The sequence below is a fragment of the Pararge aegeria genome, chromosome 15, assembly GCF_905163445.1.
Source record: "Pararge aegeria chromosome 15, ilParAegt1.1, whole genome shotgun sequence".
In the NCBI taxonomy this organism is placed as follows: Eukaryota; Metazoa; Arthropoda; class Insecta; order Lepidoptera; family Nymphalidae; genus Pararge; species Pararge aegeria.
The window spans coordinates 17,618,227-17,645,248 of record NC_053194.1 but is presented as its reverse complement, the minus strand read 5'-3'; the positions used below and the strand labels follow the sequence as shown (position 1 = coordinate 17,645,248).

The 27,022-nt window shown below is 36.2% G+C and overlaps 3 protein-coding genes across 5 annotated transcripts; 2 read left to right on the top strand and 1 right to left on the bottom strand.

The window, feature by feature from the left end:
* The first annotated feature begins 337 nt into the window (after nucleotides 1-337).
* On the top strand, nucleotides 338-4,403 carry LOC120630006. 3 transcript variants are annotated; one of them, XR_005659009.1, is made up of 4 exons: nucleotides 338-517; nucleotides 664-714; nucleotides 1,443-2,140; nucleotides 3,861-4,403. XR_005659009.1 is itself a non-coding variant. In XM_039899123.1 (3 exons), exons 1-3 carry the CDS (start codon nucleotides 479-481, stop codon nucleotides 2,070-2,072), a joined length of 720 nt encoding a protein of 239 aa, XP_039755057.1. In that variant the 5' UTR covers nucleotides 338-478; the 3' UTR covers nucleotides 2,073-4,403. The 3 variants fall into 3 exon arrangements, 2 of the variants coding, with proteins under 2 accessions (XP_039755057.1, XP_039755058.1); XM_039899123.1 differs by having other exon boundaries at nucleotides 1,443-4,403; XM_039899124.1 differs by lacking the exon at nucleotides 664-714 and having other exon boundaries at nucleotides 339-517; nucleotides 1,443-4,403.
* Nucleotides 4,404-10,043: 5,640 nt separating this feature from the next.
* LOC120629886 lies at nucleotides 10,044-16,813 on the top strand. Its single transcript, XM_039898963.1, has 3 exons — nucleotides 10,044-10,110; nucleotides 10,956-11,028; nucleotides 16,068-16,813. Exons 2-3 carry the CDS (start codon nucleotides 10,956-10,958, stop codon nucleotides 16,811-16,813), a joined length of 819 nt encoding a protein of 272 aa, XP_039754897.1. The 5' UTR covers nucleotides 10,044-10,110.
* Nucleotides 16,814-17,395: 582 nt separating this feature from the next.
* LOC120630027 lies at nucleotides 17,396-22,843 on the bottom strand. Its single transcript, XM_039899149.1, has 4 exons — nucleotides 22,769-22,843; nucleotides 19,816-19,958; nucleotides 19,218-19,355; nucleotides 17,396-18,279 (listed from the first exon to the last, which is right to left on the bottom strand). Exons 1-4 carry the CDS (start codon nucleotides 22,769-22,771, stop codon nucleotides 18,099-18,101), a joined length of 465 nt encoding a protein of 154 aa, XP_039755083.1. The 5' UTR covers nucleotides 22,772-22,843; the 3' UTR covers nucleotides 17,396-18,098.
* Nucleotides 22,844-27,022: the final 4,179 nt, after the last annotated feature.

The window sequence follows — 27,022 nt, the reverse complement described above, 5'->3', positions numbered from 1 at the left end:
AATTAAGCTCTAAATTTATTCTATTATGATTTATAATAAAAAAAATCTTTGAATTATAACACTATCCAAAGACCACACTCCATTACGAACGCTTTATTTTGGAATACTAAGTTTTATAAAAAGTATTGTGCTATAGTTATATAATGTTTACCTTTTGACAATCACCTTTGTGGATCTTCCAAGTATCACGTATACTTGGAAGATCCACAAAGGATCCACATTGGCGAAGTACAACGTGCCGATTTGATTTGATGAGCCGACACCTAAAAACCAAAAAAGCAAAAAAAGAAGAACTTTATGGCTGTACGGTAATATACCTTTGCGTTGTCCCTTTGAGAAAAATTATAAAAAAACAACATTCTCGGTTGTTTTTTTTCTTGTCTTATATTTAGTTTATAATATTATCAAAATAAATTAACGCTGGTAAAAAATCTAATCCAATTATTACTGTTAAGTTGAGTGAGGAAGTACCGAAGACATGGAAGAAAATGTAGAAGTCCCCTCGCCAGTGTCGAGTGTAAGTTTATATATTTTTTCTGTCTCTAAGATATCTAAGATCTGCAAAGATTTTAATTTTGGTAAGTATGGATAATTTATTTTTGTTAACGATATGACTATAATTAATTTACATCCATTACTTGACAGATTAACGTTTCATTACAGATTCCTCTAGAAAATTTTCCGTTTTCCCAAATAGTTGAAGATGGACCTAGGGTGAGATTTAAGTTTACATTTTCAACAAAGAAGAGCTACTTACACCTTTTAAGTTTAGACAATTTTAATTTTAATATTTAGTTGCAATATTTAGCTTCATACTTGTATTCCTCAATGACAAGGTAGATTGGAAGCAGCCAGCCTCGCTCTCATTTCCCGTAAGATAGAAAAATGATTGTAAATGTTGATGTTGGAAAAGAGCAACTACTGAGTTTCTTGCTGGCTCTTCTCGGTAGAATCTGCTTTCCGAACCGGTGGTGGAGTCACTACAAACATACATACTTGACGTTTCAAAAGTGCTTATAAAGTAGGCCTACTTGAAATAAATGAATTTGAATTTGAATTTGAAAACCAGCAACATTAAAATAAAGTTTTCATGTACTTTCATTAAATTTAGTCTGAGGTAAACTTTTTTAGTTTAATTATATTATTTATTAGTTAAATTACGACTTAGAGCAAAAAAGTATTCCTATTGGGACGTTTTGTTCAGTTAGTAATTGGCAATTGTCAAAAAGTGGTTTGAAAATAAAGCTGATAGAGATAAAAATTTTGAAGACATTGTTCTTGTGGGTTTTTCTTGTTGTGAGTTTGGAGTGCATATGTTGTTATTACTTAAGAATTTTTGTTTTCATTCTTTTTCTTTATCCTATGCCAATGTTCTCTTTAGTTCTCTTGAGTGAATATTTTTTAAACAAAGTACTTTATGTAATTTCTGTTCTTAATTACAGGTTTGTCCACTCTGCTCATCAGAAGTAAGATATTTCTTCATCCATATGAATGAAAAGTTGTTGATGTGCGAAAATACTGAATGTGATTTCCCATTTGGTTATGAAGAACTTCAGTTTACGCGAGTAGAACAAGGTGAAGAAATTATTGATACTGTTTCTAATTCTATACCATCACATAAGCAAATATCACCAGCAAGTTCAGCTGTATCTTCCTCATGCATGTCTGACATTGACAAACTTAATAGAGTCGCTGATGAGACTCTAATAGAACCCAAAATGCTGAGTAATCCAAAAAAGGTAAACAAAAAGATCATATCACATCGTGAAAGTGAGAAACAAATAAAGAAAAATGTTGAGGACCTGAAAGAACTTACCCTGGAGCTTAATGATATGACATCAACAAGAAAAACTATTCGTAATCAAAAATGGATTAAAAATTTAATGAACTTACAAGACCATTCAGGATTCAAGTTACTGAAACCGGAGGAGCTAAAGAAGTTCAGTAAAACTGAGGATGTCAAAAATGAACTTAAGATTGATATAGAGGCAGGCAGCAGTGGTTGTGTATCATCAATTAAAATAGAGCTTGCAAATCAAGGTGAAGATGCTAGTACAAGTGGAGTCACTTAAGCTGTCTTAAAATTGTTGTAAAATACATGGCTTAAATATTTGTACAAGTCAACTAGTGACAAAATAAGGTAATTGCGTTAATTCAAATGTCTTTACTTTTACTTACACACTTGAGTATATGTAAGTCAAATTCAGAGTATACCAAAATGAGGTTCAAACAACATAATATACTAATATTAAATCTCAGTTCTTCACATAAGGGAAAAAAGAAATGCTTTCTTGAAAATATTTCTGACATGATCCACTGTACACAATTGAGTTAAACTCTTGATTGTAAAAGTATAAGCTTTAATGCAATTTTACAATAAGATTTTCTTGGTTATTTATTAATATTTTGGAATGCAATGAAAAATATGTGTACAATATGTGTAGGGTTTGCTATATATATGTGGCATTTTAGGTTGCATTTCAGTTTACAATGTTCAGTGTTCTGGTCATGTCATACTCTTAAGGCAAAACACACTCACAAGATGGAAAAATCAATGTTAAAATGAGAATTGTTGATGTGTGAGAAGAGCAACTGCTAAGTTACTTGCCAGCTTCTGCTCAGTAGAATCGGACTTCTTAACCAGTAGTTGAAATAGCTAAAACGAAACTAAGTTATTTGTCTGACATAAATCTGTTTTGTTACACCTATATTCACTCTATACATCTTGGCCTATGATTTTGAACATTTAATACATGTTTCTTTCATTATTGAAAATAATTCTTCAGCATTTTATTAGAATTTAGGATGTTTCAAAATCGGCTTTTTTGTGAGTGCTTCGAAAAAATCCTATATGATAAAGTTGTTCCCCTTTGAAAATTCTAAAAAGTCTTATCTTTTAAGGTTTTCTTATACGCGGACAAAGTCGCGAGGGACCGTCAGTATAAATATAGAGCTGGATCTCCACAGTGAGGCAAACTTATAGTGAAACTAGCTTCGCTCCACTGTGTTACTTTGCTAGGATGTTACTGTAGTTTCTTGGGACTTTGACGTGTATCTAGGATCAAAAGTAGTATGTACTCTCCATCCATTCAACTAACTCTATGCCAAAAATCAAGTCAATTAATTGCATTAATAAGTAAGGACGCGAAGGACAAATAAACATACTTATAATATTTATATGGATTAAAATTTATTATTGAATGCAGCACAACGCATAATGGTTTGTGAGACTTTAACTGAAATGTCAGAATGTGACAGAACAGTGTGTCAAAATCTAATGCGTGTGGCAGCACTTTTAATAAAGGGTATAGGGCATAAAGAACCTGTAGGGCTAGTACAGGCAGGAGAAGAAATTATATCTCCTGACAAGGGATATAATTAACGTGACCACCTGCTAAGGCATGGGAACATGGAATAGAAGTTTACCCCCGTTTATAGTACACATGTATGACTTGGATATTATTTCTCTCTGAGAGATGATAAAGCTATGTGTAGATAAGTTTATTGTTTAATTTTTTATAAACCACCTTAGATATTTATTTAGTTACTTGTTTTAAACACATCAAGGCTGAAAATAGTTTTAGTTTGATTAGATTATTATATTTTTAGTTGAAATAATATTATGTTACGATATGACAGTGTATGTCTTTTATTATTTTATTATTATTGCTTACTATAAGTGGAAACTATCTTTACCCTGCTAAAGTCTACGATAAAGGCACTGGTCGACTTCTACGCGCGTATGAAATAGCTTATTTTAAAAATAAAACCGGTTTGTTGACTCGAAGGGTTCTGTACCATTGTTTATGACAACAACAAAAACAAAACATACCTGTTATAATTAGTATTTGTTTTTTTAGCGGCAATACTCTGCATCATCTGTTAAAATTTTAACTGTCTAACTATCACGGTTCATGAGATACACCCTGGTGGCGGACAGACAGACAGACAGAACGACGGACGGAAAGTGGAGTCTTAGTAATAAAGGATTTTTACCGTTTAGGTACGGAACCCTAACAAATACTTTTTGATTTTTTACTTTTAACTGAATTGTATGCTTACAGTAGGTACATTATGCAAATTGGAAATTGGCATATGTTAAGTTTTAATATTTATTTATTTACTATAATGGTGTCTTAACTACAAAAATGTGCTATGAGTTTGTATTATAGTGATGAAAACTTTTTAACATACGTTTAGCCCGTAAAAAGTGAAACAAGCGAGCGAGTGGTTGCCATCTTGATGCCAATTAAAGTGGATCTTCCACAACGCGCGAAAAAGCTTCGGTTACTGTTTGCCCCCGATGCTTCTATTTTATATCTATATTAAATTGTAAATTATTTAGTAATATTGGATGTATTTTTCTCATAAATCTAGTCTAAAATGAAAATAAATGGTGTCAACGCGAAACTTTTATTTTATTCCTTTTTCATCTTCAGTCTTTTAATGTCCCACTGCTAGGTACATGTCTCATAGGAGGAGGTTTCAAAGCATAGACCCACCACGGTGCTCCAATGCGGGTTGGCGGGCTTTATGATTATTTTTCTAACAAGTAAATGTAAGTAACTGGGATCGATGGCTTAGCGTTTCGGCACTTAGCGGACGATGAAGACTATGCTCGGAATATCTACGTGATCAAATCAGTAATGAGATCTGTAGAAGAATCAGAGTTACCGACAAAGCTCAACTAGTCGCGAAGCTACAGTGGCAAGTATGGGCGGGCATATAGCTCGGAAAACGGCTGTACGTTGGGGTCTCAAAGTGCTGGAATGGCGATACCGCACCGGTAAGCGCAGCGTTGGTCGGCAACCAACAAGGTGCAAGCGGAAAATCCGTGGAATTTAAAACTCCCTACAAAATACCCTTTGCTCAACAGTGGACGTCTATCGACGGCTTTGAGAGCCCTTCGAATTGGGTGAACTGGTATTAGGAATCCCTATACTAAGCAAATATTTTAATCGAATCCGGGACGTTATAATCATCATGCTAAGCACTAGACCAACGGGCCAGTTTTTTATCTAAATACTAGATTTTCTTTGCGGTGAAATGATAAGAAAAGGAAAAGTGACATAGTATCCGACATAGAAACTGATTTATAGAAAGTGAAATTGTATCTATCCAAGCATAAGTCCACGTACCTACTGCCAAGGGCGTAGCCACGGTGCACTTCGGCACCTCAGGGTGAGGTAACAAAATCAAATTATCTAATTGTACCTAATTATAATTAATTGTTAGTCATTATCAAATTCAGCATCCTGGAAAGCCCTGAAGCCCATGTCTTTTTTTTTGTAAAAAGTGCAAGTCCGCCATCTTGGATTTGAAAATATATGTCATCATGAAATTCAGCATCTTGGAAAACTACACCAATGGCTATTACAAAGCGCAAGTACGCCATCTTGGATTTGAAAATGAATCATCATTATCATCATATCCACCAATAGACGTCCACTGATGGACATAGGTCTTTTGCATCCAGCTACGCTTCCATCTTTCACAAGATATGTACATGAATGTTAAATTGAAAATTAATGTTGGAAAAAAACAGCTGCTGAGTTACTTAGTACTTACTGCAGTATTCTGTAGAATCTGTCCAACTGTTAGAGTCACTACAAATAGACAGACTTGACTTCAAAAGTGTTTTGCAGAGTAAGACTATTATAATAAGTTGTTAAATTTTGAACAAAAAACACGTTGTTTGAGTCTCCGGTTTTACAAAAGAGTTATTTACCTGCTTGAAGTGTAGTCAAGTACTTTAAGTTGTTCTGGTAGGCATAGGTATATCGAATAGTATCAGATGATTTACTTTTTTATACAACCTTATGTTAAGTAGAAAAGCACTGCCTATAAACTGAGTAGCCTTTCACAGGGAATGAAAGAACACGTCATGCAAAGTGCCGTCCTGTGTCCGTCAACCTGAGGCGTAGGCGTTAAGCCTCATGTGTCTGTAATGATATCGGAAACCACACCTTTAGACCACACACAGCATTGCTGCTTGGCAGCAGAAACCAGCATGGTGTTAAGAAAGAAAGAAGAAAAATCGTATTTATTGTCACATATTTGTGTAAAATGTTACATTTGTGTAATAAAATAATTGATAAAGTATAAAAAAAAAATGTGTGACAAAGGAGCTTGCTCAGTAGGTATAGCTGCAAACTAAAACGCGCAGCACTGGTTTTCAGCCAGCCCCATTATCTTAGCCGTCACTGAATCCTGCTTGTTAGTACTTCCCCGGACGAGCTCTATCACAAGAAGCTCCACTGCTACTAAAATAATTATAATTATGGTATTAATAATTATTCAAAAGCCCCGCAAGCGAGGGTGTTTTTTTTTATCTTATAAATTTTTAAGTGTTTTTTTAATTTTTAATTTTTTAAAACTTATGGTGTAGGTAGTAAGTGAAAACTTGTCGAAGACAATATTAAACTGCACCATCACTTGGCAGTCAGTTGTGTTCATTAAACGGAAACCAGTTAGCAATAAAAGTGTTGACTGTAGAGAGTCTTAAAACACGATGAAAGTTGCCAAATATGTATCATCTACCTGCTACTTATAATGTACCTACTTACTAGAAGACCCGCCCACGCATTTCTGTGATTTTCATGTATTTCGTTCAATTATAGATACAAGTTGGTAAGGGGGATGAACTCAGTCGTTGGGGTAGTGGTATTACACTTTTTTTTTAAGTAGATATTAATTGCACTACCAAGCAGATGAGACACTTATTTGAACTTAAGTGGAAAACAATCGTCTATTAACATAGCTGAACTTGCTGCAATGCAGAAGTCATACAAAGTGACGCCTTCGGTCCAACATCCTGAGGTGTAGGTGCTAAGCCTCATGTGGCTGTATTGACAGTGGGATTTTTTCTGTTTCGATGTTTTGTTGATGACGGCCGATTGGCGCAGCGGGCAGCGACCCTGCTCGCTGAGTCCAAGGCCGTGGGTTCGATTCCCACAACTGGAAAATGTTTGTGTGATGAACACGAATGTTTTTCAGTGTCTGGGTGTTTATATGTTTATTATAAGTATTTATGTATATCTATATACCTATACAAGCGGACCCTAACGCCGTCTGTCGGGCTGATTTGTGAATCTAAACCATCCAGGGTGCCACCCAAACGCATACCAAAAAATTCTTTCAAATCGGTCCAGCCGTTTAGGAGGAGTTCAGTGACATACTCACGCACACAAGAAATATATATATAAAGACTAGCTGTTGCCCGCGACTTCGTCTGCGTTTGATTTTGTTTTTAAAGTATTCAGTATCGCTAAACTTTTAAATGAGTATAGTAGTATATATATATAACATGTGACTGCCAATTAATTATAGACAAATAATTTGCAATAAAATAAAATTGCGACTATAATTAAAGATCTAAGCTATCCTATCTCTTAAGTTGGACCAGACTGCTCACGGTGTGCCAATTTAATTTAAAATCGGTTAAGTAGTTTAAGAGTCTATCGCGGACAAACATCGTGACAGGAGATTTATATATATATAAAGATATAAGAGAAAGGGTGGGTATGTTCCGTATAGGCTCCGAAACGGCTGGACTGATTTCAATGAAACTTTCAGGGAATCTCCGGATTGACCTGGCGAGTAATCCTGTAAAGTTTGGTGACGATCGGAGCACTCCTATTTTTGAACTGTCAAACTGTCAAATAAAGCTGTATTTGTTATTTACTATGATGATATTCTATTGTTGGGTGTACATGGGTGTAGATAATGATCTTCACCTGCTCGAGAAGAGAATAGGAGAGAATGAATACGGAGAGAAATAAATGATTTAATATATTATGAGACTTAAATTAAAAATTTAATGATGTAAGTTTATTGTTTAAATAAAATAAAGCAAAATCTAGCCTGGCGAAGTGGGCTGGGTACGCTAGTTATTCATAAAAATATTCATCATTCATCTTAGTACTCACAACACAAGCTACGCTTACTTTGGGGCTAGATGGCAATGTGTGTATCGTCGTAGTATATTTATTTATTTATGTATTTCAATTTTTCCTTAGTCATAGGAGCTGAGACGAACGGGTGTCAAATTCTCTTGAAAACTGCCAAGCACGCATACATTTTCAGACGGGTCAACATTACTTATCTATATTAAGGCACAAATTATTTGTACCTAGTCATTTGCGATTGAGAATTTAAAGAAATAGGTAACGTGAAATTGATAGGGGCGGGGCGGTCGTGTGCGATTGGTAATAAGTACGCGATTAACGTTTTCAAATTGTAAATACCTATGTACGGATTTTTTTTGAGTTTATGCTTAACCTTTAAATTTAGATTGTGATGTATATTATGTGTGATGAGTTGAATAAAAAATAATGATAAATAGCGGGTGATTGAAACTCTTTGAGCAAGAGTAGATATGGTATTCGACAGCTCAATGATTTGTTGAATAATGTTAAAAGGACATCGCCATTTATAGGTACTATCTGTACTAACTATTTTATCTGTAAAGAAAAGTTTACGGTAGCTGATCTATTGAGGAAGGTTGTACCGTACCTACGTAGTTTATGCGGGTGAAATCACTCACAGCTAGTTATCAAAATAAAGAGATCATTTCTTTTAAGTAGTTAATTTCTAATCCAAAGTATCGACTCAATTTTATCTAGTAGGTAGTTCAGGCATTCATACAAGTCAAGCAATAAACTAGTAGTGATTCTAGTAGATACGAATTGGTTCTAGTAGGCAGGAAATAAAGTCGGAACTCGGAAGGCCGCAGGACGTGGCGAGAGAATTTTGAACCTGACTTTCGCTCGTATACCTACCCTACCTAGCTAGCTACTGAGATAGCTGTTTTTAGTTGCCGGCTTTCTACGAGGAAAGAGTAACAAGAATTGCATATTCTTGCATGGGATGTAGTAAAACTGTTTTTCTGTTGAATAAACTGTTGACTATCTCTATTGAGCCTTGTTAGACATTGGTCTTTTATGTTAAAATTTCGCAGTATCAGCCCGGAATGAAGATCTTGGCAGTGTCTCACTAAATAAAAATCGTTTAATTCCACCAAACTTCAATGGTACAGCGTTGTGGATCTATAATCCTCTCTCATGCTAAGTAGATAAGAGGCCTCTGTAATACAGTAGCGAGATATGAATAATTAACGTCAGTCACCGAGCTGGTCAAACATCTAAAAATTTTGAACACGTTAGTCATCGGTTCTGGTTACTAAGACGGGCATGTGTAAAAGTCCACAAACTCGCACTGTAAAAGCGTGGTGGGTCTATTCTCTAATTCCGCCTCCTACCAGACACACGCGGCCTATGCCCAGCAGTGGGATTTAATCATCATCGTCGGCCGTCGGTATAACCCATTACCGGCGCACTACAGGGCACCGGTCTCCGCCCACATTGGGAAGGGGTTAAGGCCGTAGTCCACCACGCTGGCCCATTGCAGATTGGTGGACTCCACTCGCCTTTGAGAACTTTATGGAGAACTCTCAGGCATGCAGGTTTCTTCACGATGTTTTCCTTCACCGTTGAAGCAAGTGATATTTTAATTGCTTAAAACTGGCATAACTAAGAAAAGTTAGAGGTGCGTGCTGGGATTCGAACTCGGCCCCCCGAAAGAGAAGTCGATAATTAATCTAGAAATATCGCTTAATATTTCAAGTGAATTAATGGAGAGGTTTTTAAAGACCACCTTGGCGCAGTGTTGAGTACTGTGGTCTTATGAGTGGAGTTCCCAGGTTCAATAATCAGCAGAGCCAACTTGTGAATTTATAATTTCTGAATTTTCTCTGGTGTGGTCTTGTGCGAGGCTTCGGCCGTGGCTAGTTACCACCCTACGTCGCCTAACCCTACTCTAAGTCGCGTGCAAACCTATCAGGTGTATGGGACTCCAACAGCTTAAACCGCTATCACCTTAGACTGCATCATTACTACAGGTGAGTATGCAGTCAAGGGCTAACTTATCGTGGAATAAAATGTAAAAAGTGGAAATCGTCCCAGCAAGGCGGCGAGTATTGGCTACAGTTCGTTATCCCCTCGAACTTATAAAGGTAACCGCGCTTTGTCTTAGCGCATTTGTTCCGCAACCGCACGCGAGAAAAGTCACGTGATTATGTTTATATAGTGTTGTTTATCCGAAACTTCGAAGGTAGGTTTATACATTCATTAAAAATAATAGGATTATACAAAATCTAACTTTAAAATAGCGTTTTTCAAACGCCAAAACAGTCTGTTTGTAGTGATTCTACCATTCTACAATAAATTTTATTTCACAACGATATAATAACAATATAAGTTTAATATATTGTATAGCAATGGTGCTGATAAAATAAATATATCTAAATATTATTAATCGTAGGACCAAATTAAGTATACAAGTAATTGAACAAAAAATTATGTACCTAGATACTTTACATAGGTCACTTAGTATAAGCGTTAGTTTGATTTTTTGATTCATGCTAATTGCTGAGGATCCTCGAGCTAAGTATAAATTAGTTAATTAAAATAAAACATAATATGTATGGTATATAGTTTATTTTTTATTTTATCGTAAAATTTAAATAAATAAGTTAGGAAACTATGGTGGTATACTTGGCGCATTAGAGATAATTGTTCATTTTGTTTACTGTATAATACAGTACTTACATATGGGTGGATAAATTTGTTCCCTATAAAGAACTAGGTATATGACTAAATGTTATTATTGTTTATGTTTTTAGAACCTCATTTTTCCCACATCCTGTTCTGATGATAGATTAGAATTTGTGTTTGCAATTTGATGAGATAGAGATTTCTCTAAATTGTGTAAAATCGCTGGTGAACCTCCGTAAAGATTTGCCGCAATTTCAACGTAGGTTCTATAACTATTACTGTAACTGTAACTATTCCTCGTTTTACGCTGCTTCTTCTCATGTAGACTTATTGAGCTAAATATTTGTAAGAACTAGTTGTTGTTGAATACGGAAATGATAATAAAAATGCTACAATTTCCAGATGTTCACACGGCCTACACTCGGTTGCGTGTTTCTGCTATCCACCGTGTTCGCAACAGACATCAAGACTCCTGGTAAGATTGGCAATCTTTTTTGCTTCACACATCTATTTCTGTTTCCTCTACCACAGAAGTCGAGCCATTACCGCCTCCAGCGCAACCGACAATACACTAATTGTACAGGGCACGGATTATTGAAATATTTTAGACATAAATGTGCCGTTAAATTCAAATTACACATATTATGTCAAATTTTTAAATTAAAAAAAAAAGTATCGCCAAAAGTTTAAAATTTAAATTTTTGTTTTTATTTTGCAAAGTGGATAAACTAAACTAAACAAAACAAACTAATTAATCAGAACTTTTTTATTACTTTTATTAAACTTTTCCGTTACACCATTTTGTTACTTGAATTCTTTTTCCTAAGTACTAACATATTAGCCAAAGACAACAACCATAATCTAAACTGTCAACTATCACAGATACATAAATTCATATCACAACAAAAACTAGCCGTAGCCACAAACCGTGTGGAAACTATTTTTTATCCCAGGAATACAAACTCTACGTCCTTCCAACTAACTCTATATCAAAATTAAGTTGTGATTGCTTAGTTAAGTATACTAACTTATATAACTTTAGAACGGCTGTAATGGCTTGATGTATAAGTAGAACTTTGGCCCGAAATTAGTTTAAACAAAAGAGAAAATCCTTACGGACTCTTAGCTAGGCTAGGTAGTGCCTAACAGCTAAACCTCTTCCTATCACTCTGTTGACTTTAGACTTTAATTTATTTATAACTAGCCGCGGCTAAAACCTCACACATGAATACAAAATTAATATCAATCATTGCAAAGTCCTAACTTTTCCTCTACCGGGAACCGAACACAGGCTCACCCACTTATAAGACCACTGCGCCAGGGAGGGTGGAACCCCAGCACGGCTAGCATGGGCAGACGATCATTATCTTCCCGGGTAACGGATAAAAGTTATCTTCTCCCACAATTTTATTAACTCTCAGAGCCAGTGGCGTGCACTTGGTTTCTTACCAGGGTATGCATACAGCAGGAAAATTGCATAAAACGGCAAAAATCCTCCTGCTATACGAGATATATATCAATTTTAGGGTATGCAGTGCTTTTGTGCATGTATAAAGTGCATGCCACTGCTCAGAGCACTGGCGCACAACTGGAAATAATATCCAAATAATATATGTGTAATAAGAAACGGGGGTAAACTTCTCCTATTATACGTTCGCGTGCTTTAGCAGGTGAACACGTTTATCATATCCCCTATCAGAGGGGGTATAATCGGGGGATATCATTTTTGACTTCTGCCTGTGCAAGCCCTGCAGTTGTACAAGTAACGGTCGACCAAAGTTTTGATGGGTGGATGGGGTTTATCAAGATGCCAAACGTATTGGTTTACAAGTTCTTAGTAGTAGGAAAGACAGCGCTCGTCAGGGGAAGTATTGCCGCCATGTTTACTTCTGCCGCTATGCAGCAATGCTGTGTTTCGGTCTGAAGGGCGTAATTGCCGGTGTTATTACAAGCACATAAGGTTTAACACCTATGCCTTAGGTTGATGGACGCAGCGTGGTACTTTGTATGACGTGTTCTTTGCATGAACTGTAGTAGTAGAGACATGACAGAGCTACGGGGTATGAATGAATGAATGAATGCACTTTTATTGGAAAGTTTACAGAGATACAAATACAACAGCACAATAAGGTAGAACGTACAATTTGGCGGCCTTATCGCTAAATAGCGATCTCTGCCAGGCAACCAAAGGCATACATGAAAATGCTATACGAAATAAGTAGGTGGTACAACAAACATTAGTTAATATTAGGATTTAAAACTAAATTAACATAAAAACTAGTAGGGGTAGTACTACCACCATGTTTATTTCTGCCGATAAGCAGCATTATTACAATGTTGTGTTCCGGTCTGAAGGGCGTGGTTGCCAGAGTAATTACGGGCGTATGAGGTTTAACCAACACCTCAGGTTGATCGACACGGGACGGTACGTTGCAGGACGTAGTCCTTGCATGCCCTGCGAAGTGTTACTCTACTTATAGGCGATGGTTTTCTACTTACCATCAGGTAGGACATCTGATTGGTCCGTCACATATAACTGTAAAATAAAAGAGCAATGGAAGAATCTTTTAACGCAGAGTCCATTAAGGTTGTAGAGTAGAGACGTTGCTAAAGACTTCCAAGAAAGAAAACTTTCGAGCGATCATATTGCTCAGAACCTTTCGTCTTTCGTGTCCGATGTTAATAGATAATACAACCTTAACAAGATATAATAATGATTGTAAATTGTTTATGTTGGAAAAGATTACTGTCGAGTTTCTTACCGGCTTACGTAAGACCCGGAAATCGTAATATAAAATAGGTACCAACATGCTTGTTACATACCAATACCTTTTCAATAAGTATTAGCCGAGCCTGCGTCTCAAATAACTACTAACGAGTACAAAAAAACTTATAGTCATGGTAAAAGTGTACCTGCAATGTTTACAAGTGAACATCAATTAGGTACTTACGTAATTTTTCTCGTGTATACGTTTTTATAAATTGGTTTGGATAGTCCGTCTGCGATTTCATAATATAATAATTGACTTCGGATAACATTGACATAACAAGGGCTGTAAACAGGCTGTTTAGAGCAGAGGTAGATACTATAATGTATGTACTTGCACTAGGAAAAGAAGAGTTCCAACGATTCCTTTCTTTGATCCTGCTTTAACTTGAGCTACAGAAATACAAGACTTACCAAAGTCAATGCTGGCTTCATGAAAATTAAGATTAATTTGCTTTACTCAAAGCAAAAGCAGGAGAATCTGTATGGTGTTATTTATACTTTCTTCAATCTTTATACTGGAGTACACCAGTCTTTGGGAATATACCCTTACATTTATAATGAATCATTGTAAAGTCATAATTTCCTGAGGATGCTCCGGATAAGAAGAGAGAGAGTATATTGCTGTAGATTTGTTTGGTGAGGAGTATAAAGATTGAAGAAATTATAAATTACTTACACCATAAAGATTCTCCATCCATACAGATGCTTCAAATTAAGCATAATTTTCATAATATATCATGGAATTCCGCAAAGCAACGCCTGCTTCTATCCAATATTTAAATGCTGGCTTGTCATCCCTACTAATATTATAAAAGTAAAAATATATTTTTGTTTGTTATTTCTTTAAGCCCTAACTAAACTACTTACCAATTAGCTTGATTTTTGGCTACAGCTTGTTTTAATGGAAGATAATTCTAAATGACTACCGAATGAAAGAGGCACTGAGAGTAAGATTCACCAAATAAAATTAAAAACACTCTCAATGTTATGGAACTGTTAATCGAAAGCACTTTGTCAGTACTTTTCGAGTTTAAAGATAATTAAGATTTTATAGCTAGGTATATACGAGTATTTGCGAAAGTGAGCGTGAAATTATGCACTGTTATTTTACAACTATACGGTGTGTGGTTTGCTTCTTGTATCTATATGAAGAATAACATATTCGAGCGAACTGTCCCGTAAGACGGCAAAAGTTATATACTTTTCATCACACTTGCTACAAGAACCTTATTGCATGGATATAAGGCTCATAATCAAAGATATTAGACACGCGTGTTTAAATTTAATATGATAACCCGATTAAGTTTAGTTTGCTCCTCACTGCAAGTTGATGTATGAAGATGGACCACTTTTAATTGAGCCGGGTAATGAATACACTTTTATTGTACACCAAAGAAAAAAAGTAGTTACTGTTACAATTTCGTGGCCTTATCGCTACATAGCGATTTCTTCCAGGCAACCAATGGCGTAAAAGGAAATAACATAGAAAAGAGGTAGGTGGTGCAATAAATAAGATTTAAAATTATACAAATATATAAATAAAATATATATACATATAAATATAACTATATAATATAATACCGGATAATACAGATTATACCGCCTCGACTGTAAAATGCAATGTTACAATACTAGATTCATAATCTACTATAACACGATCTTAAGTGACTACCTGTTTCCCGAAGATTCACCTGCGTTACGTAAGGGTCGTAACATAATGCTATATCGGCCATGATACGTTACTCATCAAAGAAACTCCTCCCGTATCTTCCTGTAATTTAAGTAGATAATTGTTATCTCTAAAACTATGCCTGTAAATGGCAAGATATAGATGTTCTTTATAGCATATAGTTCTTTATAGCAAAACTAGCTGTTGCCCAGAGTGTTCGTCCGCGTTTACAACTGTATTTATCCTGGAATAAAAAGTACGTGCTTTGCAGTGGCGTGCATAAAGGATATGCACAGGGTATGCAAATAAGCAATGTAAGAGTTACAAAAAGCCTACTCTTAAGTATATATAACTCGTACTGGAGATGTTCTTCATTTTATATCATCTGCATACCCTGTGCATACCCTCTATGTACGTCAATGGTCCGTTATCCGCCCTTCCAACTAACTCTATGTGTATTATCAAGTTAATTGGTTGCTAGATAAGGGCGTTAAGAGAGGACAATGAAATAAATAAAAAAAACACGATTTCGCATCATAATAATAGTAACGAGAACTCTTATGTAAGGATTAATATTATGTCTCGAACCACGCAGATGACCCACGTGGTGGTAGGTAAGTGGGAAACCATCCATACAAAGTTTAAATGTCTATGAAACCAGAGTTTTTACTAAAAGAAATCAGATCAAGTGACTCCTGTTACTTTTATTATAAATACGCGTGGACACGGGCATAGGTGCTATGCCCGTGTCCGTCTTTTATCTTCAATAGGGTTGTCATAAGTAAACCCTTTTTTGAATTCGTTTGTATGGTGAAATAAATATGCTTCTTTTGATTTATTATTTTGACAGGCTGATCACTTATGTAATATACTTATACATCCTTCAATATTAGTTCGTAATTCTGTTACACGTTGTATACAGAGCGGGGGTGATTAATACTTTTAAGGGAACAAAATATATGGGACATATTTTCATACTTATATTTGCTTCAGTAACTAGAAACTTCCAAAAGAGAGAAAGAGGATACAGCTGAGTGATTTGTACAATATTTAAAGAATTTTATTTCTGTTTCAGGAATATCCCAGTTCTGGACAGACGACTACAAAGTTTTCGATCAGATATACGGAAAGACGTCCGACAAGGAACTGTACGGAACCACTATCCCAGCGGGTATTACTTATGGCTTGGATTTCAAAAACCCAATCGCCATCGAGGCTTCAGATAAGAGAGAAAGATATTTAACCAATGGGAAGAATATTCTGGAATTTGATCCTCACGCCTATGATATGAGCGACAGGTATGCCAAACTATTTGCCAAGTCACTATACTCCGAAAAAAGTAAACCTTCTTCAGCCCTACAGTTCATAAGTTTCTCAGACTTTAAGCCTATAAGCGAATCAACTGATCCAGAAACCTATAATTACTTGAAACATTTGGAGCATTCTAGTAAAGAAAAGTATGAGGTTCCAAAGAAATTGAAAACCAAATTTAAACCTTATACAGAAGTTGACTCGGAAGGAGAAGCGGATGAAGCATACAGAAGTATTCAAGATATATTAGATGCACATGAAGCAAATAAAGGTACGGAATCTACTGAAGAAGAAGACTTTAATGTAAGACCGAAGGGAAAAAAGCATGCATCAGATGAAAGTGATGGATTAAGGTATTCTAGAAGTAGAAATAGGAGTAAAGTGAGGTTTTTAAATGGTAACAGTATAAAATCTAGATGCGTTACTGGCAGATGCCGAAGCCCTTCCGTACGTGTTAGTACGAGACCTTACATAAGAAAAATAAAGCACTATCGGTATTCTAGACGCTAGTTTTACATGAAACATAATAAATTTAAATCAGAAAGAATTAATGGTACAACGAACAGCCATAAATGCAAAATTAATAAGGGGAGAAAGATTGATTGTTTTCAATTTACTATAATACTGAGATTTTAATAAGTAGCTAAGTATTTATTTATCACTATTTAATTGTTCTGTGTAAAAAATTGCGTACTGGTAAATTGAGTGCTATAGAATGATATTTTCAATGTGAAAATGGTATCTCAATGGTAATCGGCTAAATATCTTAAGCGAGAATACTACAAATACATCCATTGCGATAGTCACATGTTTAGCATCTCACCCACAGTGCTAAGTTGATATTTGATGTAAATATAATTTATCAGTGACTTTATGGTCCAATTTTGTTACGTATACTTAGACATAATAAATATACAGATAAGTATGCAATAACATAATTTAATATTCCCTAACTTTTAACATTATAAGGATTTAATTTCATGTTATAGTTTTAAGAATAAAGATTTGAAATTGCTCTGAATATTTTTAATTAAATACCTACTGTTGGTAGTGTAGACATTATGGTGACTTTCGATTTCGAGTAAAAATACCTTTAAAATAAACTGAATTTATTTTAAAATCTTACAAATTATTCATCTGGATCTTATTGTAGTTAAATTATTATATTTTAGAAATAATTAGAAGAAATATTTACTGCATCATCTCTCAATTCTCATAGGTAATGTTTATTGTATTAGAAATAAACACAATTTTGCGTCCTCTGTGTTTAAGTCTAGCACAATTTTTTAAAAAACGTGGCAGCCATAATATTTGGCTGATGTTTGCAGAAAGTCTATTATTAAAAGAACAAAAATTCTCAAGGTTAAGATAATCAAAAATAATTTATCTCATAACTGAACAGAAGTTAGATTACCAGGCTTTGTAATATATTGCGGTAAAGTGGCAATAGGTAAAGCACATGGACTATTGGCGTTGGGACCCGAAGAAGCTGAGCGGAACTTCCGACCGTAATTGCAATGTCGGTAGCCCTTCACTATGTGAACAGACAATGTTGGAGGGATCCTCTGGGCAACAACGAATGTCTGGTGTGCTGGGAATTACCTATTGATTATCTTCCGCCAGTAAAAAATTTGATTTTAAATTAGACCTCTGGTACCATTGTAGCTTTTCTTATATTTCTATAAGAGGAATATTGTCAATTATTCTGAGTCTCTTGTTTATCTTTGCAATAATCATTAATCTCTTCCTTTGCAAAATGGTTCTAAACGTTTTTAACTTTGTGGATTGTAGTAGTTCAGTATATAAAATTGGGATTGGTTTCGCTCTGCCGATTGTTGTTGTTCGCAATCGGGTTGTTTCTTCTCTTCTTGTTCTCTTCTATCCCCTGCAGAAGGAAGCTTGGAGTGTTGTTCTGCTTCTGTTGTCGGTTTTCCAGTTCTCTCGCCAGCTCTTCTACGAACTGCCCACCCGTCTGACTAAAGAAATTCCACGTTAGTATGATTATTTTAAACCGTAAAACGAATTTTAAGAACCAGATTTGGACGTTGAAATGGCTTAAATGAAGTAGGAGGAACATACAGCCTAAGGAGTAAAGTCTGCGACCACCTGTGCTAAAAATTTAGAAATACTGGCACTATGCTATTCGGCGAGCTGTGATAGCTAAATATTAAGAAGGTCCATATTAGATTGCAATGTCCAATGTCATGACCATATACTCTTAATCGTGATTTAGTCTATAGGCAGTTAAGTTTTTTTATTGTCGTGAAGATGTTCCATGTTTATCATCATATCAGCCCATTACCGGCTTACTACAGGATACGAAATCCGTAGAAGAACAAAGGTCGCCGACATAGCTCAAAGGATAAGCAAGTTAAAGTGGCAGGTCATGTCTGTCGTAGGACCGATGGCCGTTGGGGCAGACGTGTTCTAGAGTGGAGACTGCGAATCGGTAAGCGCACTGTGGGACTATCTCCAGCCCGCTGGACAGATGACCTTAAAAATGTGGCTGGAAGCGGCTGGATGAGAAAGGCGGAGGACCGTGTGTGGTGGCGTGCTCTTGGAAAGGCCTATGTTCAGCAGTGGATGCTTGTAGGCTGTTGATGATGATGATGATGGTGATGACAGGATACGGGTCTCCGATAAGCTGGTCCATTGTGGATGTTTCAAATTCGACATAATTGAGAACTAGTAAAATGTAAGATTAAATCAACTTGAATGCATTTTCTATGTCTGGTGATAGACCTCTAAGAAGTCAGATCTTGGTTGTTTAACGCATCGACCCATTCTATCCCTTTGCCTTGCATCAGTTAACGTCTTCCTCAGGCTCTTGGTAAATGAAATAGTAGTAACTTGACCTCTCGACGACTAACGAGCAGGAGTGTGGAAGACGGCTCCTTAGCAATCTAACACGTACCGCTCCGTGCCTCTGCCGCTCTCGACGTCGTCGTCAGGCACCTGGTACATGGAGTAGCCGCGACGAGATAGCTCCTCGTCGGGCGTCAGACCAGGGTTGTGGAACGCGTGGTTCTTGTCGGAGTTCATCTTCAGTTTTCTGGAAACATTACGAAGTACCTTTACGTCTATTTAGTCATGTAGACAACGTTGTCGCTTTTGACAACGGCCTCGCTTTCGGCCTCGGGTTATGGGATCGCTTCTCGCCTGCTGCATCCAAGTTTTTAAAATTTTCTTACAAAACTGTTGATTTCCCTAGGATAGAATGTTACTTTCCTTCCTTTCAACTAACTGTATTCCAAAAATGTAGTAAATTTGTACCAGATCAAAGGAAATAGTCGTCCACCCTAAGCAACCAATCCACTTGAATTTTGGCGTAGAGGTAGTTGAAAGGACGGAGAGTAACATGCTCTTTACCCTAGGAAAACAAATGGTTTGTACGGGATTTGTGGGAAACCTTAATAAACGCGGACGAAGAATGAGGATATCAGCTAGTTATACTAGTAAAAGTGAAGAAGTCGTATGGATATAGTAAATAAGTAAGTAAAGTGGGTACTAACTGAACTCGCAGTCGTCCTCCTGTGCTGAGCTCATTGAGCTTGCGGCGTAGACCTGAGAGCTGCGCGCATAGCACGATGCTGATCAGCAACAGCAGCAGTAATGCCGCGCCGAACACGCTCACGATTATTATCGTTTCCGTATCCTGAAATAGCAAAAAATCATAATATACCTTCATACCTAATCATATTTTTTGTAGGAAGCCATGTTGGCACAGGTTACCTACGCTGTCTTCCAAAATGTGGATCTAACGTTGCTCTCTAATCATTTACTCAAGGCAAGTTTTGGTCAAATCATTGCAAACAAAGTCGTTAAACTGTAGTTAAAGTCAAAGTCAAAAATATCTTTCTTCAAGTAGGACTATAGGTAGCACTTTTGATCCGTACATTACATGAGAAGCAAACGGTAGTAAGATGATGGCGATAACCATATTCGCTAACTTAAAACTAAGCTATGAGGGTTCCAAACGCGCCCTGGTCTAACAAGAAGCCCATGCCAGGTGTTTTTTTTATCACCATCTCACATTGTCATTTAAAAATATTAGGAGAACAACCTGTTTAGAGCAATAATTCAATCCTGAGCTTTTATCGATGACGTAGTCCTTTATACTCCTTCCCTTGGGTTCCGGATTTGGATTCTAATATTAATTCCGGTTTATCTTAGCGTCTATTTCCAGTGCTATAAACACTTAAACCACGCGTACCGATACATCGATAGCGTGCCACGAAGCCACAGGTTTATCTCATGTACGTCACGATACCGTCGATAGCTGTGACACGTTCTCACACGATAGGGAAATTCTTACTAAGTACGTCTCAAAAATAACACTAACATTAAAAAGAGCGAGAAGTATACAACCAAAATCTCTCTTTGACCTACTAAAAGACCTTGGCCTGGAGAAATTTAGCAACGCAGGAGGGCATCACAAGCAGCCAGGGTGAGCATTAATTTTTTTACATTCTTAGTATATTTACGGCTAGCCAAAGAGTATACTAAGTTATTTTACGATCATCATCATCATCTTCATATAAAACCACTAACAGCCCACTGCAGGGCACGAGTCCCCCATACATGAGAAGGGTTAAGGCCTTAGTCCACCACACGGGTCAAGAGCGTATCAGTCGACACCACAGCTAGCCAACTCGCAGGCATGCAAGTTTCCTGACAATGTTTTCCTTCACAGTTGAAGCATGTGATATTTTAATTGAATAAATCGCACATAACCTGGAAAGGTTGGTGGTGGGTGCTTAGATTCGAACTCGGCTCCCCCAAAGTAATTCTGAAGTCCTAGCCACTAGGCTATCACTGCTTAATTGCAACAATGCTATAATTTATCTACATACTATGCAGAATTATCTCTAAGCTTATATTTTATTCAAAATGTCGATTAGTTATAGCTGAGCAATCAGATCATTATCAAATCAGAATTGAGAAGATCCTTTGAAGAGTTACCGACATGTCTCAGCGAGCGGCTAAGCTAAGGTGGCACATAGCTCAGAGAACCGATGGACGATGGGGTTTTAAGGTGCTGGAATGGCGACCCAGCAGAGTAAACGCAGCGTAGATCGGCCCCCAACGAGGTGGACAGATGACATCAAGCGAGTCCCTGGAAGCCGCTGAAAATAAGCGGCCCAGGACCATGGATTTTTGAACGCCCTACAAAATATCTATGCCCAGCAGTGGACGTAACTCGGTTGAATTTTTGATGATAATGAATCAGATAACTAAGCAGCGAGAGTGCGCGAAATGTTAGAGCATTTCGAGCACACCGTGTACGTGATGACTTTCATGAAGAAAGCGGTATAATCTTCTAATTAATAAACTAGTTAAGTGTCTTGGCGGGTACTCAGACCGCCAACTAGCCTTTATTTTTAAGGAGCAAGAAATAGCATTGACGTACGTCATAAGAGGGTCAAACCTACTACCAAGCTGCTCGGAGTTTCTCCAGTGCCTCACCATAGTCTCGGCACCCGCACGTTGAATCCAAGGAAATTCAAGGAATGCTAAGAAGTTCATCCCTTTAGTGGGTCTCTGCCCAAGTAACCTGGCAACCTCGTTGAGTTGTAGTTTGTTACCTCTGCTTCATTTTCCGTTCGGTAATTTTGAGGATATATTCTTGTAAATTTTAAGTATTGCAACTCAAGACTTTGTACGTTACAATGATTTAATCTCAGGAGCTACCAACCAGCCTGATTTTAACAGTTTTTTTTTCTTATTGTAGAAGATTTTATCTTATTATATTTTTAACTTTTATGAATTGAATGCGGGAAGTTAAAAGAGACAGAAACTGGGAAGCAAAACTACGTGAGTTTATAAACACAATACCTATGTGACTATGTATGTAGTTAAAGTTAAGGACTGGCCAGACATGTAAGATATGTAAAATTACATATTTTAAAAGAAATAATAAGACATGGTGCATGGTGAAACTATTTTTGGTAGTCTCCACATTATCACACTAGATGGCGCCACAAAGATTCTGCATTGCGCTAGTGATGTGTTCACAAATAATGGCCAGCCAGATAATTACCAGTAGATAAAATCGTTCTTAAATAAACAAACACTTCGCTATCTAGCCCCAAAATTAAGGATACTAAGATGAAAGAAAATTTTCATGAATAATACACATAAATACTTTTAAACACAGATAAAAACCCAGACACTGGTAAACGTTCATGTTGATCAAACAAACATTTTTCATTTGTGGAAATCGAACCCACAGCCCTGGACTCAAAAACCGGGACGCTGCCCACTGCACCAATTGGCCGTCAATTTATTTCGAATAGGCATACTCTATAAGCACTTTTAAAACGTTAAGTATATCCGTTTATAGTGACCCTACGACCGGTTCGGATGGCAAATTCTACCGAGAAAAAGGCGGCAAGCGACTTAGTTTTTCTTTCCCAACATCAATATCTTCTATAAAATATGGTATTAAATATAAAAATGACTCACCATGGCTCTAAGTTATGCGACACATGGTTTTCCACTCGAGCGCCAACACGCACTGACACGTTATCTTCATCAGCTGATAACAAAATACTGATAAGTTATCTCAATATCTATTGTGTCTCAACCACACGTTTGTCTTGCAACTTACTTATGCCTGCGGCTTCTTGTAAATACTCAGAATTCAGCTCAGCTCTAACCAGGATGCTTTTAAATTTAATTAAATGATAATTTGAGGTTATAGCAAAAAGAAAACCCGGCTTGTGGGCTTTTTAGACAGGCGCGTTTGGAACCCTCCAATGTTAGTTATAGCCATTATTTCACTACTATGCACATATTTTGTATGCAATAAACCTATACCTTCGCATCAAAAACAACATCTATCTGCCTATTTGAATATAGAAATATTTGAAGGTGGTAGCGTAATTTTTTTTTTAAATATAAATATACAACGTGTAATAGAATTAAGAAATAATATTGAACGAATATTTTCATAAAATCACACTGTAAAAATATTAGCTCAAAAGAAGCATATTTAATTTAACAAACAAACGAATTCAAAACATTATAAGTGTTTACTTATGACAACCCTATTGGAGATAAAAGACTATCACGCGCATAATACCTACGCTAAGCGACGCGTATATAATAAAGTGACGGGAGGCACACGATTTTAATTTTGCATGTGATGTTAGGGCTGCATCTTATTTCTTTCAGAAAAAACTATGGCAGGGGTTTACATACTCAAAAAATATTAAGTTTTCTATTTCACAGATAAGTCTCAGAGGCAGCACAAAATGTACCTCTAAAGCCTGTTAAGTTTTATTTCGGTTTTCATTTACACCTTGTATATCGACAATACACGCATCGACATCTTCAATGTAAGCGTAGTGTTTGTTATGGCTAAGATGACTGATGCATAATTTTATTAATAACATACATAAAAGTACTTATAGTACCTATACAGATAAACACCCAGGAACTGAAAAACTTTTATGTTCATCACACAAATATTTTTCTGCCTTGGACAGCCTTGGACTCGGGAAGTATGGTCACTGCTCACTGTCCTTCTTGCGCTTTCTTATTACGTCGGTGCCTTATTGAAACGTTTTATATCTTCAAGTATTTGACGCATAGTTCAAAACAAAAAAAAGAATCGATGAACCATTTATTCAATTAAGTCTGACTAAAAATTTCACGAAACTCCGAGCGTCACCGTGATATGTCCAAACCAGCCCGCACTTCCGGCGACCTTTATTTGTCTCAAATAAATCCCTAACCCCCCGCACCCAGTTCCGGAGATTAAGACAGTAGTTACCCCGGCTGACACCTAATAGGCGTGATGGCAGTACCAAAGAATCGCTAAAATATTGTAATTATCTAATGATAATGATTCATGTATTATAAAAAACTTATTTTTATTCATATTCTAAGTGAGATGTTTATATGACGTCACGTCTATATAAACATAATTTTTAACGCTTAACGTGAAAAATCTCTGCGTAAATCAAGTATTTTGTGATTTAAATATCAGCTAATATCAACTGCTAAGTTTTTTGTTATCAATCCCGAAATCATTAATCTATAACCACCCATGGAACAAGGAATTAATAGAGCTCTGCTGTCTTAAGACATTGTCTATTAACTTAGCGCGATCGACTATTTTTTGTGCTGATTTTAGATCATTCATCACTCGATTATTACTTTTAAATTGTGAGAACCAAAGTATCTGCTTTCATGGGTATAAAAAATGAAAATTGACCGCCTTTCGTACAAACTTTAAAGCCTTATTTAACCCCCTTGGTGGTGGATTTACCTAAAATCCTTTATTAGCGTGCGGTTACTTTATAGCACGTAAGTACAGAAAAAGAAACGTATTGCCAAAATTATAAGTTTTTAACCCCAGTGATATAAGCTGTGCGTTGATTATCAGTCAGTCAAGAGTTTGAATTTTATATATTTAGAAAACCTTTAATTTATGCGAAAATAAGATATATCAGGTTAAAGAATCATTTATTTCTCTTAAAGAATAATTTTACATTTTCACTTACAGAGAAATCATATTGATCTAATATTATTTGATTGTCAATCATATTAGGTATACTTATTAATAGGTTTACATAATTACATATAAATATCTATTTAAAAATCTACCCTCAGATTCTTCGATATACGTAGGTTTGCTTTCTATTTATTGGATATAGTAGATGCTTTCGAGCATCATAGGTAAGTTTAAGAATTGTCATCATGCCTAATGGTTTGTTTTGTTGTTATTATGAATAACATGGAAAATATCAAACATTTTTTAGTTTTATCTGTAGTGGGTATTGATATAGATAAAGCATGATAAATTTTGTCTTGTGTGTGTATGTATTATAATATTACTTAGCTATCGTAAGATTAAGACATTTTTGATAAGTTTTAGAATGACTGCGTAGGAATTTTATTAGGTGGAGTGGTTTCTGTAGGTACACCTATCCTATCGTCCTATTATAGTATAAAGGACTACGTAAACGATAAAAAAGCTTGGGTGTAAATTATTGCTCTAACCAGGTTGCTCTTCTAATGATTTAAAATGACATTGTGAGATGGTGATAACAAAAAAAAAACACCCGTCTAAGTTTGTTGTGGGCTTCTTCTTAGACCAGGACGCGTTTGGAACCCTCGTAGCTTTAGTTTTAAGTTTACGAATGTGGTTATCGCCATCATCTCACTACCGTGTGGTCCTTATGTACGCATCAAAAGTGCCACCTATGGGCCTACTTGAATAAAGATATTTTTGACTTTGACTTTGACTTTGACTTACATTGTGGTAAGTGATGATGCAGTCTAAGATGGAAGAAGGCTAACCTGTTAGGGGGGTGTGTCACTTTCCGTTTCTACGCGACTTCGTACAGGAACGCTTAATCGTTTGGAGGCAAGTTTTCCTAGGGTGGTAACTAGCCACGGCCGTAGCCTCCCACCAAACTAGACCAGAGAAAATTCTGAAATTATAAATTAACAAGCTGCCTTCCCGGGGATTGAACCCGTAGCATCCACTCATAAGACACAATGTGCTCACCACTAAACCAGGGAAGTTTTAAATCAAAGGTAACGGTTAACATAATTAAAATTAAAGGAAACAATCCTAATAATCTTAAAGCCATATGTTTTAATGTAGTTGCAGTTTGGTTTTAATCTAAATAGTGCTTTGATTGCGCCTGCAAAAAACGCTAAAGCAAAAACTTTTAAAGTATGTTTTGCACAAGTGGAATAAATTATTTTCAATTAATAAAAATTATTTGGTCATAGGATTGTGAAGTCAATATATATTTTTCGAATATCACTGAAATTTTGTTTTTCTTGTGAAATTACAAAAGCAGGTGTTACTGTAATCAAATAGGTAGAGCCTATGAATTATAATATTCGGTTGCCTAAATCTGCAAGTAAACTAAATTGTCAGACATTCACAAACATCAACTCAGTTACGCAGAACTAGGTTCAATTAAACTTAGGTTTACAGAGTGAACTGTGAAATGGACCCTAAGGATTCTATGAGTGAGTGAAATATAAAAAAAAAGAAATGAGTGGCGTACATTTTATGTATTTATAAATGCCGCCTACCCCAAATATAATTTGACTACGACTTGTCGACCTCTCTTGCGTAGTGGTAGCGCTGTTTGTATCATATAAGTAGGAAGCGTTGATGATGAAATAGCCTCCTACTTCATCATCATCATCCACCAATTACCGGGTATCTATCCATCTATCTATCTATTCTAGGGTCTCAGCATTTGGGAATTTACAATTTATTAAATTTCTCTGCTCTGGACTGGTGGCAGGCTTCGACCGTGGTTGTTACCATCCAACCGACAAACACGTCGAACGCGTCGCATAGCGCAGGTACCAAATATGCGCGTGTCTATCTTTTATCTTCAATAGGCTTGTCATAAGTAAACACTTAGAATTTTTTGAATTCGTATGTATGGAACAATAAAATTTTGATTCAATATTTTTACAGGGTGATTCCATATGGATCTCCTTTAATATAATTTCGTAATTATTTTACACGTTGTATAAATAAATAGTTTGTTTTATGTTCTGTGTCTGTGTAATGCATGTTACATAATACGATCTTAAGTATTTATAGTATGTCGGATGTGTAGTAGCATCAGCTAGTTAGGTATATCCAAATTAAGCCTTATCAGAACTGAAATCTCATCTTTGTTTTCTGAGCAGCATTTCTCGTTACTAAAAAAAGTTAAAGGATCCAATTTTTTT